The 22826-nt window shown below is 35.0% G+C and overlaps 1 protein-coding gene across 8 annotated transcripts in view; it reads right to left on the reverse strand.

Moving 5' to 3' along the window:
- Tsga10 (testis specific 10) overlaps positions 1 to 22826 on the reverse strand; it is a 120692-nt gene that overhangs the window by 77485 nt on the left and 20381 nt on the right. For 6 of the 8 annotated variants that reach the window (XR_015448154.1, XR_002394763.2, XM_087203459.1 and 3 more), the window contains exons 3-5: positions 8516 to 8731; positions 2014 to 2079; positions 375 to 542 (exon numbers count right to left, since the gene is read on the reverse strand). Coding sequence is in view for 6 of the 8 variants with exons in the window: in XM_087203459.1 (XP_087059585.1) it covers positions 375 to 542; positions 2014 to 2079; positions 8516 to 8731 (450 nt within the window). In the remaining 2 variants the exon portion in view is untranslated. The remainder of the gene's footprint in view (positions 1 to 374; positions 543 to 2013; positions 2080 to 8515; positions 8732 to 22826) is intronic. The other 2 variants (XM_021258061.2, XM_021258062.2) reach the window with 1 other exon arrangement.

Raw genomic sequence — 22826 nt, forward strand, 5'->3', positions numbered from 1 at the left:
GGCTCTTCCTACTTGCATGTCATCTTTTTAGATTCTACATATTAGGGAGAACATGCAATACTTTTCTTTTTGAGTCTGGCTTATTTCAATTAATATGATGATTTGCAGTTCCATCCATTTACCTGAAAATGACATAATTTTTCTCTTCTTTATAGCTGTATAATACAGTACTCCACTGTGCATTTATACTACATTTAAAGAAGCAATATTCTTATCCACTGTGCCATCAAAGGGACCTCTGTCCCCCAACCTCTTTGATACAGCAACTCATGCCAACCAATCAAAATGAATTATTTCCAGATTAGGTAAGTCAAAGTATAAAAGTCAGCGTTTGACCAACAAACTCCAAAATATTTACAAGTTTTCAAACTTACCCTGGAAGATGGAGATGGGCGTCTTGGGCTTTTAGATCTATTTCTGAGCATTTTTCTCAAATGTTGAGCTTCACCTTTGTAGTAATCTCTGTCTGCTTCTAAACTCTTGACAAAAGAATCAAGTCTAGAAGGAGATTGATTTTGTGCTTTTTCAGTCTCTAAAATTATCTTGCCAAGGGAAAAAAAAATTAGGCCATTATCTCAAGCTAAATTGTGACATCCTTTTCTAAAAAAACAAACAAGATCCTTAAAAATATTAAATTTGACTTGGAAACAGCCCAAATGACCATCAACTGGAGACTGGATAAAGAAAATGTGTTTTTTTGTTTTGTTTTTTTTTATAAAATGGAGTGTTACTCAGCCATAAAGAACAAGAAACTAGAGACATTTATAGCTAAATGGATGCACACTGAGGCCACACTCTTTTTAAGTGAAATAAATAGGACACACATGTGTAAATACCAAATAGTTTCTCTAGTGTGAGAAACTGAAAGGGTAAATAAGGACTAAAAGGTATAACAGATAATGTGAAATAGGAATAGGAAAAAACGGGGCAAAGGGGAAGGGGAAGTGGGAGGGGCTGGGGAAAGGAAAGAAGGGAATGGAATTAATATGAGAAAATGGAAAAATGGAAACAAAGTCTTTGTAAATAGGGAGGGATGGAGGGGTTGCAGGGAAGGCAGGGGAATGGGGATAAAATAAGAACCAAGAGAGATTATGTAAAGGTGCAAATTTCCAACAATGAATGTCATTATACTGCATACCTAAAATGTACCAATAAAATAAAATTTAAAAAAATAAATTTGGTATTTTAAAAGCAATATTTAAAACTTATTTGTGAATAGTTTTTTAAAAGCAATTAGATCCTTTCATTTTTTTTTATCATTTCTGGATGTACTTTATTTTTTTCTTGAATAAAAGAACCCCTAAATTTACTCAATAATTTTGAAGAAAAAGCGGTTTTAAAAAATTGTCAGATGCTGTAAATGTGCCCAGACCCAACACAAATCTCATAAAAGGAATTAACTTGATTTAGAAAAACTTACATGCTACCATTAAAACATCTGTCATAGTGTCTGAGTTTTGTTCAATAATTGTTCAAGGAATTAATAAATTAAATGGATGCTGGATATTCCATACCTTCAAGTGTATTTCCATGGACTCGCGTTCGCTTTAATATATTTAGAAACACTTATTTTACAATTTTTAAACGTTTTTTTACATTTATCAATACTTTATTGGAAGAAAATTACAAACATTTTCAGAGTATTTTAAATATACTAACATTAAAATATTTAAACAGAGGAGTTTTCATTTCATAAATAAAACGTAACAGAAGTAACAAAACTTATGATTAAAAATATGTATTACTAAGGACAATGAAATTTAATGTGCCGACAAATGCACCTTATATTTTGAAAATTAAAAATTTCAGAGCCATCATTTTTAATCAAAGAACTGCTAAAGACATTAATCAAACCAACCAAAAGTTGTTCTCTCTCCCTAGGGAAAAAAGTGTGTGCATATACACACACAAACACACGCACACACACACACACACAAATATATATATAATTATATTCACAGCTTACTAAATAACAATGACTCCTTAACATAGATCTATGAAAAATATACTTACAGATCTAAGTCTTTTTATTTTACTTTCCAATACTGTTATATTATTTTGTTGGTATATAAGTTCAATCTGAAAAATGAGAAACAATTTCTTTTATTACAGATGCTTAAACTGATTTAATTGTAAAGAACAACAAAAAGGAAGACATTTTAAAATAAAAACATGAAGACAGCAAAATTTTAAGAAAAATATAACCTACCACTTATGTTTACCTACCTTTCATGGTAAAAGAACCTATGATGAAATACAGCAGTTCCAGTAAATTACACAATGTTCTGTGCAAGATATTAATGAATTACATTTTACCAAATCACAACCCCATGAAGTAGAACAAAATATCAATATTAATTATTATTCTGAAAATGTTAATATGGAGTCTGTAAGAGAATGACTGGAATAAAAGAAGTTTGCCAAAATTAACCCATTTAGAATAGATTGCTTCCTCCTCTGAACCATTTAAATAGCTTAGTCCAACCCAATCTACAAAACACTGTTATATAATTTATAGTATCAGTTTCGTAACACTGAACATCCTCAGTCTTATACATCACCTTATAAATCTATATTGTATGTTCCTAAAGGACAGTGAATTTTTATGTGAGGCACTAAAGCTCTCTGTTAAAAGTTAGAAATTAGGGGCCGGGGATTTAGCTCAGGGGTTCGGCCACCTGACTCGCAAGTGCAAGGTCCCAAATTCAATCCCCGGTATGAAAAAAAAGAATTAGCAATTAATTTAATGAAAGATGTTTTTATTCATCAACTTTTCCTTCATTATTCTTAATTAAAATGTGCCCTGCTATGTTTTAATATTATATTTTTAATATATTATTATATTAATTAAAATTATACTTTAATTTATGTCTGCTATATTTTAATTTTGCATTTTCTTGAATTATTTTGTCTTCATTTATTCTTTAAATCAAAGTTCTTTCCTAAGATTCCTCTAGCAGTCATAATTAAGTCTATTAAATATTAATGGATCCTATCATTTTGAATGTAAGTTGAAGTTTGGAAAAGCTTATGTATAGTTTTAAATAAATAATTTTCAATGTTTTAATTTATTCTACTGTAAAGACACTAAAAAGAAATGGTTCTAGTATATACAACTTATAAAGATGTCCATACTAAATTAAGTATAAAATCTTGGCAAAATTAAGTATCTACTAGGATACTTTCTCAAAAAACTGTTAGTGCTTGCTTTAGTAGCACATACAATAAAAATAAGTCAATACACATACATTCTAGATATGGATAAAATATAACCAGTAATATGTAAATAGAAAAAGATTACGACTGGGTATAGCAAGGTGTAATCATGGTGGATGTTATTTTTTCAATATACTTCATGGACTGAAATTTTTATAATAAACATGTATTACTGCTCTGTGTGTGCATGATGCTTGAGATCAAACCCAGGGCTGCACACACTCTACCACTAAGCCACATCTAGGCAAGCACTCTACGAATGAGCTACATCCACAGCCCATACTTTTATAATGATACAAAGTGCTGGGTGGGGTGGTGCACATCCGTTATCCCAGCTACTTGGGAGGATGAGGAAGGAGGGTCATAACTTTAAGCCCAGCCTGCGTAACTTAGCAAGACTCTGTATCAAAATAAATAGGATGGAGATGTAGCTCAGTGTGCAGGCTCTGGGTTTAATCCCCAGTACTGGAAAAAAAATATTGCTGATTCCAATCTGAAAAACAAAATTATAACTGGCCCAAGTGAAAAAAAAAAGTCAACCTAATGTTTTCACTTATTTGTCAGTTATTTAATAAATGCCTATTATCTATCTGTCATTGCAATATGTGCTGGGTAAAGCAAAGAATAAAATAAAAACCTCTGCCCTCCTGGAGTTTATATTTTAGTCAAAAGAGAAAAAACAAAAGATAATAGAAACATAGATGTCAGATAGTGATCATGTCACTAAAAAAATGTACAATGGGCACTTACGTATCTGTTCTAGGTATTTAAGATAAAAATGTAAACAAAATAGGTGAAGATTCTTGCCTTTGAGGACTTAACATTCCAAGTGGAATAGACAACTTAAAAATAAACAAAATAAATCATATAGTATATTAGCAAGGTAACAGCAGAGCTAATGATATTGGGAATGTTTATGGAGAAACTGGTTGGAACATGAAATAGGACGATCTAGAAGTACTGACTGAAAGGTGACCATTGAATATAGAGATCAAACTTAGGACCTTGTGCTTGCCAGGCAGGTGTGGCACCACTGAGCTAAATCCCTGGGTTTGAGTAAAGATTTAAAGGAGGGTGGGAATCAATTATATGAAAATACCGGAGAATATTCCAAGCAAAAGTCACAGCTACAGCAAAGATGCTAAAGCAAAAGAACGTCTGATAAATTCCAAGGGACAGTAAGGAGGCCACGGTGGCTAGAGCAGAGTGAAGAAAGGGGAAGGAGCTCAGGAGTGGGAAGGAGAGTCTATGGGGAGGTGGTTTACAAACTTCAACAGGACTGACACCATGTTTTCCACATGGTAGGCTCTGATACAATTTTTGATTAAGTGAATCATATAGGAAAGTAATGATAATGATAGGGATATCAGTGATCCATTCCAATAATGACCCCTATATCAATTAAAAATATAAACTTTATGAAGAAACTAATAATGGTAAAATTGGAATTCTGCTTCCTCACACTTCAAAAAATCAAGAAGGGCATAGTGGTGCATACCTACAATACCAAGTACTCAGGAGGCTGAGGCAGGAAGCTTGTTGGTTTAAGGCCAGCCTGGGCAAAACGGCAAGCTTCTGTCTCAAAAAAACTTATTTTTTCAAAAATTATGTTTAGTTAACTGAGATATGGTTTATTAAGACATGAATGATATACAACTTACAATGAGAAGATAAAGGGAGGCAGATAGCTGTGGTAGTTTTAAGGCATATGTAAAATTGTGATATTCCTTCTTTCAAAGAAAATTCCCTATTTTCCTCCCCTTGAGGGATGGGGCTTATATTTAATGACTCACTTTTAATGAAGAGATAATGGTAAAAGTGATCGTATTTAACTTTTAAACCTGGTCACAAGAGACCCTGCAGATTTCTCTTTGCTGTGTCTCTTAATCACTGACTGGGGGAGGGGTAGGCACACAGAATCCTTCAAGCAACCCTAGAAAGAAGTCTACTTAGCAGGGAATGGAGGCCTCCTGCCAAGAGTCAGCAGCCACACAATGAGCCAGCGCCAGTACAGTCAAGCCATGACTGTTGCTGCCTGTCCTCCTAGTCATCATTTTCTGATAAACGGAACCAGAATCACCACCCAGCTCAGCCCTTCTTGAATTCCCAACCTATCAAAACTGAGATTTGTTGTTTGAAGCCATTAAAGTTTAGGAGTAATTTCTTACATAGCAATAAATAATACTGAAAACATTTTAATGAAAGAAGTTACTATGTTGATTTAGAAATATGACTAAAAGTGAACTCTCCACAGTAAATAAATTTAACACTATTTTAGCCATTAGGGTGGAGTATCACTATGATTGCCTGTGGGATCCACCATGGGACAGGTGGTGCCTGAGCAGGTCATGGAGGTGTGGCCTTGAGGGTCTATGTCTGGTTACCCACCCCTCCCTCTCTGGCACTGCTCCCCTGCTCTGCTTCTGGGCCACCATGAACTAAGCAGCTTTGTTCTGCTGTCCCTTTCATCATGATATTCCTGCCTTGGAGTGGATGACCAGAGTCTAAATTCCCCAAAACCATAAGCCAAATTAAATCTCTCTTCCTTTAAGTTGTGGGTGTCAGATATTGTATGTCAACAAGACAGCTGAATAACATAACTATTTATATCAGTTCCAGGCAAACTACACCGCAGCTTTGGCCTACTTCACATATACAGAACATTAATCTCAAGCACTATAGGAACCTAACATTCTCTCTTAGCAATCCTATTAGAAATTCTGATTTCAATCTCCATCCCCAAAGTTAGGCAAAGAAAATCTTATAATTTATTTTATAATGTTTAGATTATAAACCTACAATACAGACCCAATGACTTAAGAGATGATGACACATTAGTGTTCATACTGCCTGTACATATGTTGGTTGTACATATTTCTAATTCCCTTTTCCCTTGAAATTCATTCTAGCTTGTCCTCTATTAAGTTTTCCATGTTTTCCCTGCACCAGCCGTGCTTTTTCCAAGACTACAGCCCACCTCTTTCTCAAAAGCTTGAATAGCTTTCCACTTCTGAAATATACCCAACATTTCATGCTCCTAGAAATACTCTTCTGAGCCAGGGAAAATTTCATCTGTAAATTTTAATATTTTAAGTAAATCCTAGCTTGTGTATTTTAGATGTTTTCCATTCCTGAAATGCTCCTTTTTAATAGCAGAGAATTCACCTTGCCACAGTACTCTTCCTCTCTCTAGAATATAAACACTAAGCAATCCTTTAGGATGGATGACATCTAAAAAGGGCACTGCTGTTGATGGAATTCAGCCAACTACAATTCCTTCAGTCTTAGAAAGAGTATAGTTATTTATAATTTGAAGAAAATGAGGAAGACATAAACTCTTAACTTTGATGATTTTTGTAATTAATATTAAAGCCTGACTCCATTTACCATTAAACTATGAATCAAGAGTAATCTTTTTTTTTTTTTTGGTACCAGGGATCGAACTTGGGACTTTGTGCTTGCCAGGCAGGTGCCGGAACCACTGAGCTAAATCCCTGGCAAGAGTAATTATCCTTAAAGAAAGTAGCAATGCAAACTAAAAAGTTTATTGAGAAATGTTTAAAATACTCAAACTATTTTTAAGTGTCCTTCAAATATTTTAGTAGTAACAATTAGAAGTTTGAAACAAGCCATTATTACATACTCTCTCTAAGTAGTTCTCCTAAGTACCTCTTAGGGCAACACTGCTAGAGATGAGTGTGCCTATAATATACTTCATGTATTTATTCCATTTAGTATTTGACTTTCCACTAATTTAGACTGACTTATCCCTTACATAGTATAAATAAAAGAGGTTACTGCATAAAAACCTATATGATCCTAGAGTTCATTAACTGAACTCTTACATTTCAATTTACTTTAACAAATAATATCACAGGTCGGGGTGTGGCTCAGCGGCACAGCACCTGCCTGGCAAACACAAGGCCCTGAGTTTGATTCTTGGTACTAAAAATATATATAATAATAATAATAATAATAATATCATCTCACTAAGTGTTCTCTGATAATTTACTGAACTAAGTGCTTTATTATAAGTACATGACAGCACATTAAAGAATATTTATGAAATAACATGCAATAATCATTTGCTCTGAAAATTACCTTATTGCAGACACAATTTATTAATTTGGTGATCAATAAAATCATTATCATTTAAACATTCAGTATAGGCTGTATCCTGCTTGTAAGTCATTAGGTAGCAATGATAAATGAAACTGTCTTCATTTTACAATTGTGTTTAAATCCCTAGTTTCTAAATTTGATGACAGAGCATTAAAATCCAATCAAAAAATAAAATGTTTATTAAAATATATTAAAACTATAATAAGTAAAATAATATGGCAATGGCAGAGTAAAAGACAAATGAATCAATGAAACAAAATTCAGAAACATATTCACAGAGATAGAAGAACTTTGTATCGATAAAATAGTACTTCAAATTGGTGGGGAAAGAAAGGGCTAGTCAACCTTACTTCCTACCAGAAGAAAAATAAATTCCAGAAGTATTAAAAATTAAGACTATTAAAAGAAAACTACAGAAAATATTTTTCTAATTCTTGTAGTGATAAGGCCTGCTGAAGAAAGAACCAAACTCATAAGTCAATAAAGAATTAGCACATTTAACTACATAGAAATTTAAATTTGGGTAAAAATCTAAATTAAAAGTATGAAATATGACATAAACCATGTGTATGAAAATAGAGAGATGAGAATAAATGTATTATTCTCTGCAGAGAGAAGAACTAGGGACGGAAGCAACATCGTATGTACAGAACATTTCTGTTGCTTTGAAGCTTATGCAATGACTACATACTGTTTAGAAAACATTTTTGGCAGTAATGGCAAGCAAGCATTTTAGAGCTTTTAGTAATAACAAATAGCTGGCTGCAGCATGCATGCCATAGGTTTGCCACCACTGGTCTCTGGTTATACTACCCTGAACATGCCCAATCTCATCTGATCTTGGAAGCTAAACAGGGTTGGGCCTGGTTAGCACTTGGATAAAGAGAACTTTTTGAGCAAAAACTTTTTTTAAAAAAATGTAAGAAACATTGGCCGAGGATTTAGCTCAGTGGTTCTGGCGCCTGCCTCGCAGCGCAAGGTTCAATCCCCAGTACCAAAAAAAAAAAAAAAAAAGTAAGAAACAGTATAATTTAATCATTAGAATAGACCCTTCAATATAATTACAAATCTAAAAGAATTTCCTAATGCCATGAGAATGCCACTTTTTCCATTGTGTTTAATAATTACATGTTTAAAGTAGAATTAAAATCTTGATCAGTGGTAAATCTAGCAGTACCTTTGCTTCTCCAAGTTCCTTGTCAGCGGTATCCACCACAAAATTTTTCTCTTCTTCTAGTTGCTCTGCTAGTTGGTCAATTTTAATTAATTCTTTACAAAGATGCTCATTGTGGCTGGTTAAATCATCTACTTGACTGCTTACCACTTCCTTACTATCCAAGAGTTTCCTAATATATTCTTCCAAGCCATGATTTGTCTGTTTGAGATCTTCAATCTGTTACAATTAGAAAGAAAAGAATCACATTAAAAGATCTCCTTAGCTTCCTTCTGAGGAGAACAGCTTAGGCAGTTGGAATCAGAAAGGGAACATTTGTTTCCCTGGCAAAGAGACCTAACTGTGTAACATTTTGTGCCTTCTGAATTTTATACCATGCAAATGTATTATTCAAGAAATATATTAAAAATTTTTTAATGTTACTTGTTCATTAATTGTGGTTCTGGGGATCTAAAGCAGGGCCTTGTGCATGCTACACAAGCACTGTACCACTGAACCTGAGTGGTAAATTTTACATCTGTATCTTTCATGAAAATTTCCAGTTTATTTTAAATGAATTTGAGCACTATTAATTTTTAACCAAACTATTCAAAAAGTACCCAAATATTCATATCTGCAATAAACCATATTCTTAAAATTAATTATTAAGAGTTCTTTAGAATTAAATGTTGACTCTTTAGAAAGGTCCTTTTGAACATAATAACTTATTTGACTAAGCTAAATACCAAATCAACCAAGTATGTGCTGCCTAATGTGGAGGACCACAGCCTTTCTTTCCAGCCTAGTACCAATCAATAGACAACGAAAATGGCTTTTTCTACCTTTAATGTCTTTAAAAAAATACAATAAAAACAGCACAGTATAACCATTTACCAATTATTTCAGAAATTATATTATTTTCCAAAAATACAAACAGATTAAGTAACTGCCCTTAGAGAATTTTTGCTTACTTAAGGAAATACAGTATGTTAAGTGTAATCACAAAAATATCTCTGAGATATTCCTAGCACAAGTACTTTTCCATAGTACCTGCCCCTTGTGTATTTATCAATTATTTATTGAGTACCTTGCGTTGGTATCCTATAGAAGAAACCAAAAAAAACCAGAAAAAAGTCTAAGTCTTTAAAAAACATCTGAAATACCTAAATGTTCAATCTGTGAGTTCTAACATTAGTCTTGCCCTAACTTTGCCTTTCTTGAACAACTAACTGTAGCAACAGTCTTCCAAAACATCAAAATCAACAAAATTTACTTTAAAAAATAAACTATGATTTGTCACTAAAAAATATCCTGTGTCATGAAACATTCTTAAGTATGCTACAATGCTATATATTATATTAAATAAATACACATCAAGAAGCAAAATTCATTTTTTAATTAACTAATTTATTTATTTATTTATTTTTATGTAGTTCAGGCTGGACTCAAACTTGCAGTGATCCTCTTGCCTCAGCTTCCAGAGTGCTGGGATTACAGGCATGTTCCACCATGCCCAGCCATTGTTTTAATTCAACACTTGTTTTAGCATTTTTTATAAGGCACATTAACTTAAAAGAGATTTAAAGTGTGAATTATTAAAAAGAAGAAACAAGAAAAAAATTGAAGAAACTTTTTAAAACAAAAAGAGAAACTAGAAATGTACTGTTTCCTTAACTGAGTCTTTTATATTCTTTAAAAATGCTAAAAAATGCCATTTGTGATCCCAGATCTACTCACCTATCCAGTCTGACTTGCCACCATCCCCGATATAGAGTCCACACACACACACACACACACACACACACACACACACACACAAATGTATACACACTTCAGGAAAAGAAAAATGGTATGATGCTTCTTCAACAGATAGTTGTAACTTCACGTGAGGCCCCTAGAGGATGTCAGATATCACAGAAAACCCGCTACACTGCCGGCCCTTGGAGAAGAAATTGAAAAATGCATGTGCAGCAATGGACATGCAATGGACCAAGGTTACCCAAGCAATAGTTCGCTGTACTAATAAATGTCTGGAAGTCATTTTGAGCACCTATTTTGAGCACCTATTCTGAGCCAATATTTTGAATACCTCTTGTAATTGTAGAGACCAAAGGTAACTTGCATTAATCTCATGATTTCTCAATAAATTATTAAAATATTTTCCTGAAGTGTGTGTAAATTTTTTTGGCACTCTATATATACCTAAGCTCCAAGACATGCTATGAAAAACAAACCTCACTGAACTCATTTTAAAACATATTTTAGGGAGGGCTGGGGATTTAGCTCAGTGGTTTTGCCACCTGCTGCGCAAGTGCAAGGACCAGAGTTCGATCCCTGATACCAAAAAAACCAAACAAACCATATTTTACAGAAATTAATGAAATGTTACACACTGTATTCACTGAATTTTCCTTTTTGAGAATCTTCAGGAAAAAATTAGCTTAGACTTCAATTTCAGAAAATAAAATTCCTATTTTAGATACTTGGTTTGTTCTTACCCTAATGGCTTATTATTTAATATTTCCTTTTTGCTTCTGCTTCATGGAAATTTAAAGCTAACTTTGCCCTATGAGATATCCAATTCTACTAGCTCCACTTTAACAAGACTATTTTTCTTCCATTAAGTTGAGTCTACATCTTTGTCTAAAATATACATATATGTATAAAATTTGGGTGTATTTGCATAGGGCTATCTCTGGGTTCCCTATTCTGTATCATTAACCTATGTGTCCAACTCTCCACTATTACCACAGACTTAATTACTGTAGCTATTGTGTGGAAATCAGAAAGAATGATTATCCTTTTCCCAAAATGTTTTTGCTGAGATTTTGCTAAGAATTGCATTAAACCTACATAACAATTTAGAGAATCAGTATCTTCACTTTTGTTTTTGTGGCTTTTTGAGAGTCTCACTGTGTAGCCCAAGTTGGCCCTGAACTCACGATCCTCTGGCCTTCACCTCTCAAATGCCAAGATTACAGGCATGAACTTCCACACTTGGCTCAATATCTTCACTATATTGATGGTTTCAATCCATGAACATGTCCTTCTATTTGTTTAGCTCTTTGATTTCATTAGCCTTCTGTAGTTTTTAGAATACAAATCTGTACTTGTATTTTAGGTCATTCCTCTGCAAAATGGCAGCTTCAATTTTTACTTTTGGGTTTGCATGGATTTTAACCTTTCAGCCCTAGCTATATTATTATGTTTGAGTTTTTTACACACAGCATATAGTTGAGTCATGGTTTTAAATGGACTCTGCCAGTCTCTTTTAACTGATGTATTGAGACTATGTTTAATGATATATGAGATTCAACCATGCTTTTTATTCTGTATTTCACATATTTTTAAACTAGTGCATATTAACTTTACAATGGGTTTCAATGAGTTACATATATGCTACATCTTGCTTTGATTATTCCACTCTCTCAACCACCTACTTTCTTTTACTTCTCTTCTCTCTGCTCTCCTCCCAGTCTCTACCCTAGCAGTATGTCCACTACTTTCAAATCATCCATTTAAAAAAATTTGTTGCCACATGTGGAGAAAAACATAATACTTGGCCGTGTCTTTATGATTAATAATTCATGGTGTATATATACCATATTTTCTTTAGCTGTATTAATGAATACCTAGGTTGATTCTGCCTTTTTTGGGGGGGACTGGGGATCGAACTCGGGACCTTGCTCTTGCAAGGCACGTGGCGGAACAGGAGCTAAATCCCTGGCCCCCCCCCAAGTTGATTCCATATCTTAACAATTGTGAATAGTGCCACAGTAAACAGGGAAAGGCAGATAGCTTTTCTGTATGCCAACTTAGTTTCCTTCACGTATATACCCAGGAATGGTAAAGCTGGATCATACGGTAGTTGGCAAAGCCCAACAGACCTCCATTGCTGCTTGACAAAGTTCCAGCTGAAGGAAAGAAAGGGTGGAACCCATCGTACCCTCATGTTTTATTTTTTCTTGCCATAATGTTTATAATCGTTACTCTGATCACAGGAGTCATTGTGTTCGTGACTAACAACAAACTCTCCATGAGGCAAATTGGAAATGATATATTGAAATCTGATCTGGCTCACAAGTCCCAAATTCCAGTTTCTCTTAGTTCTACTGCCACATCCACTTCTAAAGAAACTTCTCCTAAAACCCCGTTTCCCCACTACTATAACTGCCCCTCTTATTGTTGACATTCTATTTACTAAAGGGGTCTTATGAAAAGATTGGAAAGACAGACTTTGGATGAAAGAAATAGTGGAAAATGGGAAAAAGAAAGAAAGTTAAGACAGGTAAATGCATTAAGGAGACAAGTTACTCAATATTTCTCAAAGTGCTGTAAATATCTCCTGCTCATGGACTATGAACCCAAATGACATTTAGTTAAGATGAATAGAGGTAAAGAAAAATAGAGAGCTAATAGCAACTATATTAACCATTGTGCAGTTTCTCAAGGGCCAGCTGGCGACCACAAGTTTGACACTTAATTGATTAAATCTCGCTTGAACCCCCACTGATATAGATTTTGATTAAATTACTTTCTGTTCTATTTAGGTGTGGGTAAATAAGGGGACAATTGTAATTTTTAAGTATGTATTCATGATGTTCAATGAAATGAAACAGCTTAGAGGAATTGTACTTTGTCTAGCAAAAAATAATCTTTACTTCAATAGAAATTGCTAATACAGCTTAAAATGTAAACATGTTCCACCCAATGCCTCCCACCTATTGCTTAAAGATATAAAAATAAAGTAGACCCTGAGGCTTCTCATAGGGAACCTGGACATTGCTTGTGGAGGTTCTTTCCCATCGCCGTCCCAGGACATCTCCCCTTCCTACCCTACATTGACTGCAGCTGGTCTGTGGCAGGTAGTCATATTTTTAATGTTTGGAAGCCTCATAACTGTTTTTCATAGTGGCTATACTAATTTACCTTTCCACCAAGACTTTCTAAAGGTTCCTTCTCCCTGACATCGTCAGCATTTATTATTTTTTGTCTGTTTTGATAACAGCCATTCTTATGAGAGATGGAATCTCAATGTACTTTTGATTTGCATTTCCCTGATGGCTACAGATGTTGATCATCTTTTCATATATTAATTGGCTACTTATACTTGTTTTTTGCTTTACTTGTATTGGTACATGTTTGCAGTACATAATGATTACATTCATCATATAAATTTGGTACATGTACATAACACATCTTAATTTTTTACGTACCCTTCCCCTCCACTTCTTCCTTGTTCCATCTCTTGGTCCCCTTCCCATTTGTAAAAGCCCTGTCTCCCTGTTTCCTATTATCTATCTTTTATTTTGTTCTTATTTATACTTTAGGTTTCTCATATAAGAGAAACATGCGATATTTAAGTGTATATATCTGACTTATTTAACATTATGGTCTCAAGGTACATTAATTTTCCTATAAATGACTCAAATTCTTTATAGCAAATGTGTATAAATGTCACATTTTCTTTATCCATTCATGTGTTGATCAACATAAAGGCCACTTCCAAGATTTAGCTATTACGAGTTGTACTGCTCTAGATATGGGTATGCTTATATCATTGTAATATGATGTCTTTAACACTTTGGGGAAGGTACCTAGAAGAGGAATCAGCAACTGGTCGACTGGAATTTCTAGTTTTAGTTTTTGGAGGAATTTCATGTATTTAATTTATTGGATATTTGTACTTCTTCTGGTATGTGTATTCATTTCAATTGCCTATTTTTACTGGGTTGAGGGTCTAATTTTTTTGAGATCTTTATATATTCTGGAAAATGAGTCCTCTGTTGGAGTAGCTGGCAAAAACTTTTTTCCCATTCTGTAGGTTGTCTCTACATTCTGTAGGTTGCTTCCTCTGCTGTGGGCTTTTTAATTTGATATAATCCCTTTGTTGATTCTTCAAGTTATTTCTTGTGTAACTAAGGTTATGTTCAGAAAGTCTATGCCTATGTCCATGTCTTCAAGAATTTTACCTATTTTATCTTCCAGCAGGTTAATTGTTCCTGTTTTAATATTTACATCTTTGACTTGTACTTCTTGGAAGTGCCTGTTCAGCTCATTTGCTTATTTATTGGAATATTTATTCTTTTGGTGTTTGAATTTTTGAGTTCTTTATATGTTCTGGATATTAGTCCTCTATCAGATGAATGACATTGATTTTTCTCCCACTCTGTAAGTTGCCTCTTTGCTGTTTATCATTTCCCATGTTGTGCAGAAACTTTTTGATATAATCCCATATGTCAATTCTTGCTTTTATTTCCTGAGCTATTAAAGACTTATTCTGGAAATTGTTTCTTGTGCCAACATAGTGAAGTGTCTCTCCTATGTTTTCCTCTGGTAGTTTCAAACTTTCAAGTCTTATATTAAGGTCTTTAATCCATTTACACTTGATTTCTGTACAGGGTTTAGAGATTAAGGATCAAGTTTCAAACTGGATACTCAGTTTTCCCAGTATCATCTGCTGAAGAGATTATTTTTTTCTCCAATTGATGTTTTTGACACCTTTGTTGAGAACCAGTTGTTTGAAGATGCGTAGCTTTATTTCTGGGAACCTCTATTCTATTCTGTTGGTCTATGTCTGTTTCTATGCAATATCATGCTGTTTTTGTTGATATGGCTCTGTGGTAGTGTGAAATCACAGCATTTCCAGCGTTACTCTTTCTGCTCAGGATTGCTTGGTCTATTTGGGGTCCTTTGTGCTTCCATATGAATTGCCTTTTCTAGTTTTTTGAAGATCATTGTTATTTTGATGGGCACTGCATTGAATCTGTAGATCATTTTCAGTGGAGCACCATTTAAAAAATTCTCCTTGGGCAGGGGATTTAGCTCAGTGGTTTAGTGGTTTCGCAGCCTGCTGCACAAGTGCAAGGACCCAAGTTTGATCCCCAGTACCAAAAAAAAAAAAAAAAAAAAGAGGCAGATCTTTGTGTGCTTTGTGTAAAAAATTCTCCTTATCCATTAACACAGGAGATCTTACGATCTTCTAGCATCTCCTTCAATTTCTGTCTTCAGTGTTTTGGAATTTTCTTTTTTTTTTTTTGTATTAAATTCTTTTATTGGTACATTGTAGGTATACAACACAATTACATTTCTCATTGCGAGCTGTACCTTTACATAATGCATCTTGGTTCTTATTTTTTCCTCATTCCTAGCCCTCCCTTCACGCCCTCCACCCTTCCCTATTTACAAAGACTTTATTTCCATTTTTTCCATTTCTCATCATTTTTCCTTTCCCTTCTTTCCTTTCCCCTGCCCCTCCCACTACCCCTACCCCTTTGGACCTTTTCTTCCTATTTTACATTATCGATTATTCATTCTAATCATTGGTACATTTTAGGTATACAATATAATGACATTCATCATTGGAAATTTGCACCTTTACATAGTCTCTCTTGGTTCTTATTTTTCATTATAGAGGTCATTCATCTTCCTGGTTAGGTTTATTCATAGGCTTTGGGGGTTCTGTTTTGCTTTGTTGAGGCTATGGCAAATGGAATTGTTCTCCTGATTCATTTTTTGTTGTTATTGTACTGGGGATTGAACCCAGGACTTTTGCACTGAGCTACATTCCAAGCTTTTTTTATTTTTTAACATTGATAGTCACTAAGTTGCCCAGACTGGGCTTAAACTTGTGATTCTCCTGCCTCAGACACCCAGAGTGCTGGGTTATAGGTATGTGCTGCCATGCCTGGCTTCCTGCTCAGTGAGTTTTTTATAGATGTAGAGAAAAGCTGATGTTTTGTGTGTTTATTTTGTATCCTGCTACTTTGATGAATTTGTGTATCAGTTCTAAGAGTCTTTTGGAGGAGCCTTTAGGATTTTCTCAGTACAGAGTATCATCTGCAAACAGGTATAGTTTGACTTCCTCCATTCCTATTTTTATCCCCTTTATTTCTACTGCCTGGTTGCTCTGGGTAAAATTTCAAGTACTGTTCTGTATTGAATAAGAGTGGTGAGGGGGGCATGGTGCTGTACATCTGTAATCCCAGCACTCACAAGGCTGAGGCAGGAGGATTACCACGAGTTCAAAGCCAGCCTGGACTACATATTGAGTTCAAGGCTAGACTGCACTCAATAGTGAGATCCTGTCTCAAAAGAAAAGAAAAAAAGAAAGAGAGAAGAGACCCATAACTTGTTTCTGATTTTAGAAGAAATGCATTCAGTTTTTCACATTTAGTATGATACTAGCTACAGGTTAGTCACATATAGCCATTATTATGCTGAGGTATGATCCTTGTATACCAAGTTATTCAGGATTTTCATCATGAAGGGATTTTGAATTTTATCAAAGGCTTTTTTTCCATCTATTGAGATGTAATTTTTATCCTTGATTCCATTTATGTGCTGTATTATTCTGATTTGAATACTTGGAATGAGACAAACTTGATCATGCTCTATGATCTTTTTAATGTGTTGATTATGACTTGCAAGTATTTTATTGAAGATTTTTGCATCTATGTTCACTGAGAATACTGATCTATAGTTATTTTGTTGTTGTTGCATGTTATGGCTTTGTGCCTCCCCAAAGCCTCATGTGGTCATAGGTGGGGGCTTTTTCAGAGGTGGCTGGATCTAGAATGGGTGATGCTAGAATCAAGGGTGTGTGATTACTAAATTAGTCCACTGATTGGTTTGACACCTGCCCTAAGCCAGGTAGCTTAGATAGAATATAAAGAAAGAAGGTGCTAAGATCCCTTGGATTTGCCACTTGCTGTCTTCTCTCTGCCTTGCTTTGGCCTGGACTGTTTCTCCTCTGTGATGCCCCTCTGCGATGCCCCTCTGCCATGCCACCCTGCTTTGGAGCCAGCCAACTATGGACTGAAACCTCTACAAACTGTGAGCCAAATAAACCTTTCCTCCTTTAACTTTGAGTGTCAGGTATTTTGTCTCAGCAATTAGAAAAGTAACTAAAACATTGTGCTTAATCAGATTTTGTTATCAGGATAACAGTGAATTCATAAAATGAGTCTGGAAACATTTGTTCTCTGTTTTATGAAATAGTTTGAGGGGAATTGGTGCTAGTTTTCTTCAAAAGTCTAGTAGAGAGGAAGCTCCCCTGCCTCCATCCCAGGCTCCTAGGGCAGAGAAGGTGAGCTGGTCCCAGAACCCGGAAGGAAGCTCCCCGCCTCCATCCCAGGCTCCTAGTGCAGTGAAGCTCAGCCAGTCCCAGCACCCGGAAGGAAGCTCCCCCACCGCCATCCCAAGCTCCGAGGGCAGAGAAGCTGAGCCGGTCCCAGAAACAAGAAGGAAGCTCCCCTGCTGCCATCCCAAGCTCCTAGGGCAGAGAAGGAGAGAAGGTGAGCCGCGTGGGCACCAGAAGCACCCCCCCATGGAAATGAGAAAACACATAAACAAGCCTCAAAAACAGACTTCCAGATCACCTTCAGCAACCCAAAAGGGAAACAAGATGGAACACGCTGATACTCAACCACCTGGACTCTCTGAACTGGCAACAAAAGAGGATCTGGGAAAAATGAAATCAGAAATAATTACTCAGATAACAGCAAAGATTTTGCTCACGGTGCAAGACATGATTAATAAATCTAGAGAGGACACAGATAAAACAAATAGAGGATCTGAGGAACATGATGGAATCCCAACATAGGAAACAAATGGAATCCATAAAACAGATACAAACAGATTTTCAAGAGATTAAAAACTCCATCGAAAGTCTGCACAGCAGAATGAACCAATGTGAGGATAGAATTTTAGATATAGAAGATAAGATTGCAATCAGTGAGGAGGAAAAGAAAAATTGCTTTAAAATTGTAAGGGAACATGAGAAATCAATCCAGCAGCTGCTAGACGATGCAAAGAAGAATAACATAAGACTGATTGGAGTCAATGAAGAAAGAGGAGAGAGTGCAGATGACATAAAAAAACTCTTCACAGAAGTGATGGCAGAAAACTTCCCAAGGAGGGGAAAAGAACTTGACATACAGGTAAGTGAGGCATACAGGACTCCACCTAGCCTTAATCAAAAAAAATCTACACATAGGCATATAATAGTTAGGATTCCAGAAATCCAACAGAAGAACATTTCAAGCCCTAAAGGAAAACAGCTTCCAACCCAGATTGATGTACCCTGCAAAACTATCTATCAAAATTGATGGAGAAATAAGATACTTGCATGATAAAGAGCACCTCAGGAACTTCATGAATACCAAACCGGCACTCCAAAAAATTTTAGACAATATCCTAGGAAAACACAATGAGGATCACAACCCCAGGAAACCCAGCAGAATGAATCCATTGGGTGTGACAAATTAAATGCAAAGAGTGAGAATCCAACAAAAAGAAAAAGTCATGACAAGGCTTTTAAAACTTTGAACTTCATCTCCCTAATGAGTGCATAATTCAATTTTATTATTCTACTGATTAGTATTTTTCTGATTCTAGAGTTGCACACCATTCCTTGTGCTATACTGGCTATCATCTTCTTATGTCTACTTTTTAATTGGGTTGTCTATTAATGAGCTGTAAGAGTTCTTCATATATTCTGGTCATAAGTTATATGCATTGTAAATTTGGTCTGTTTAAGGACTACTTTTCTTTTCTTTCTTATTAAATTCTTTTATTGGTACATTTGTAGGTATACAACACAATTACATTTCTCATTGGGAATTGTACCTTTACATGATGCATCTTGGTTCTTATTTTTTCCCCATTCCTAGCCCTCCCTTCAAGCCCTCCACCCTTCCCTATTTACAAAGACTTTATGCACATTTTTTCCATTTCTCATCATTTTTCCTTTCCCTTCTTTCCTTTCCCCTGCCCCTCCCACTACCCCTACCCCTTTGGACCTTTTCTTCCTATTTTGCATTATCGATTATTCATTCTAATCATTGGTACATTTTAGGTATACAATAAAATGACATTCATCATTGGAAATTTGCACCTTTACATAGTCTCTCTTGGTTCTTATTTTTCACGCTTGCCCAGCCCTCCCTTCAACCCCTCCATTCCTCCCTATTTACAAAGATTTTGTTCCTATTTTTCCATTTTCTCATATTAATGCCACTCTCTTCTATCCTTTCCCCTAGCCCTCCCACTTCCTTCCCCTTTGCCCCTTTTCTTCCTATTTCACATTACCTATTATACATTTAGTCCTTATTTACACTTTCAGTTTCTCACACGAGAGAAACTATTCAGTTTAAGGACTGCTTTTCATTTTAATGATGTCATTTAAAGTTCTAAATTTTGATGGAATCTCATTTATCAATTTTTTTCTTTTATACATCATGTCTTTTGTATCCTAGGTAGTTCTTGCCTACCCTGAATTCATAAATATTTTCCCTTATAATTTCTTCTTAAAGTTTTATACTTTCAGGCTTTCTTATTAGGTTCATAGATCCCTTCAAGTTATTTTCATGTATGGAAAAAAAGGGTTGAGGTTAATTTTTTATACGTGGATACCAGGGGTTCTAGTGCCGTTTGCCGAAAACACTCTCTCTTCCTCGGCTCTTGAATTGAGTTTATATTCTATAAAATGCTAATGTTAAATAATCTTTCAAAACTCAGAGAACCATATATGTGTGGTTCTATTTCTAGATTCTCTGTTTTATTCCAATGATCTATATGTCTTTCCTTACACCAACACTGCCTTGATTACTGTAGCTTTAGAAGAAGTCTTAAAATTAGGTACTAAACATCTTCCAACACTGTTTTTTTTTAACTTTTCTGGGTCCTTTGTACTCCAACATAACTTTTAAATTTCAATATCCAATTCTTCATTTATAGCAAGTATACATAGACCTGAATTTTTATATATACCTTGTGTTTTCTAATCCTGCTAAATTCAAATACAAGTTCTAGGGGCTCCTAGAGATTTCTTAGTATTTTCTCTGTAGATGATCATTTCATCTACATATAAAGATTTTGCTTCTGCCATGCCAATCCTATCCTAGTTGTATCATTTTATTGCCAGACTATTTTGGTGGGGACTAGGTTTCAAAGTTTAATGGATAGATAAAGAGTAAGCATATCTGCCCTTGTTCCCCACCTTAGGGAGAAAGCATTGTATCTTCTCCATTCATATAAGGCGTTCTCACTGGAAGTATGGAGTACATGTCTTTAATCTGTTGAGAAGGTTCTGTTCTACTTCTAGTCTCCTGATAGCTTTTACCATGAACAGCTGTAGAATTTAGTCCAATACTTTTTCTCCAACTAGTGACAGGATCATATGGCTTTTTCCTTTCCTCTGTTAAAATGATGACTTTTGGGGGGTGGATCTTCCAATGCTGAACCAACACTGCCATCCCTATAACAAAACCACTTTCTACATTCTGCCAGATCTGACTTCTAATTGTTTTGTTAAACAAATTTCTATCTATGTTCATACGTTTTTCTTCTATTATCTTTATCCAGTTTTAGGATTAGCACAATGTTGAGTTCCTAAAATGAAGGGAGAAGTGTTCCTTCTTTTTTCTGCTTTAATTGTTTGATATAATTTATCAGTTAAAATGTTTATGAGCCTGCTGTTGTCATATAGGTAGGTTTTCAAGCTAGGAATATACTTTCTTTAATAGGTGCTATTCAAATTTTATATTTCCTCCAGAGTTAGTTTCATTAATTTGTCTTCCAAGGTACTTCTTAGAAGTTGTCAAATTTATTTCAAAAAAGATTTTTGTAATATGCTTTCTATATCTGTTTAAATTCTGTAAAATCTGTGGTAATGTCTCCTAGATCTTAATATTGTAATTTAAAAAATGTATAACTGATATCGTGTAACAGGAAGAAAAGGTCTAAAAGAGCAGGGGAAGTGGGAGGGGTAGGGGAAGGGAAAAAAGAGAAAGGAAAAAATATGAGAAGAGAAAAAAATGGAAACAAGGTCTTTGCAAGTAGGGAAGGGTGGAGGGGGTGAAGGGAGGGCAGGGGAGGGGAAAAAAATAAGAACCAAGAGACTCACGTAATGGTACAAGATCCCAATGATGAATGTAAGTGTATTTTATACCTAAAATGTACCAATAAAGTTAATGGGGGGAAAAAAATGTCTAGTAGTATTCAGCTGTGAATCCATTTCATTTTAATTTTTACTACCCCTTGAATTTCACTGCTTGTTACTGATCAATTTAGTTTAATATCCTTTTGGCTCAGCTTTGGCAGGTCATATGTGTCTAGAAGTTTTCTACCTCTTTTAGAATTTTCCAAATTTATTGGCATGCGATTTTTCAAAATATTTTCTAATGACCCTATGGATTTCAGCAGCATTCTGTTACAATATTTCCTTTTCATGTTTGACTTCATTTATTTGGGGCTTCTTTTGGTTGGTTTAGCTAAGGGTTTGTTAATGTTGTTTATCTTTGCAAACAGTCAACTGTTTAAATGATCATTTTAATAACTTTTTAGTTTTAACTTCATTTACTTCTACTCTGATCTGTACAGTTTTTTCCCTTCTACTAATTTTGGGTTTAGTTTGTCATTTTTAAAAGCATTTTTGATGCATCATGTGGTTGAAATCTTGATTTTTTGTAATGTAGGCATTCATAGCTACAAACTTCCCTCTCAGAACTGCTTTCACTGTTTCCCACAGGTTCTGGTATATTGTGTTTCCATTTTCATTTGATTCTAGGACATTTTTTATTTCTCCTCTGATTCTTCAATGATTCATTGTGTTCAAATTATACACACACACACACAGTTCTGTTTTTGGAGACAGGGTCTTGCTATGCAGTTCAGGCTGGCCCTGAACTCACTATGTAGTCCAGGCTGGACTCAAACTTTTGGTGATCCTCTTACCTCAGCCTCCTGAGTGCTAGAAATACCGGGGTGCACCACCACAGTCAGCTTACAAGGTTTTTCTTGGAGACAGGGTCTTGCAATGTAGTTCAGGCTGGTCTTAAACTCCCTATGTAGTGGAGGTTGGCCTCTAACTCACAGCAATCTTCCTATCTCAGCCTACCATGTGATGGGATTACAGGCACGTCACCACTCGTCTGACTCAAAAGAATATTTTAAAATTTCCATGTGTTCATATAATTTCTATAGTTTCTCTTACTGTTGACTTCATTTATTACGATCTGATAAGATGCAACAAACTCAATTTTTTGTATTTGTTAATACTTTGTGGCCTAGAATATCTATTTTGGAAAAAGTTTCATGTGCTAATGAAAAGAATGTGCATTCTGCTATTATTGGATAGAATAGTTTATACATCTGCTAAATTCATTTGGGCTAGAGTGTAATTTAACTCTGATGTTTCTTTGCTGACTTTTTATCTGGATTATCTGTCTACTGGTGAGAATGGGATACTGAAGTTGCCCACTATTATTATACTGGGGCCTATCTCTCTCTTTATGTCCTGTAGTGTTTTTTAAAAATTGAGAAATCGGGTTCT

Source organism: Heterocephalus glaber, unplaced genomic scaffold (genome assembly GCF_053883595.1).
Source record: "Heterocephalus glaber isolate CG9 unplaced genomic scaffold, H.glaber_assembly_v1.0 deba00000470, whole genome shotgun sequence".
In the NCBI taxonomy this organism is placed as follows: Eukaryota; Metazoa; Chordata; class Mammalia; order Rodentia; family Bathyergidae; genus Heterocephalus; species Heterocephalus glaber.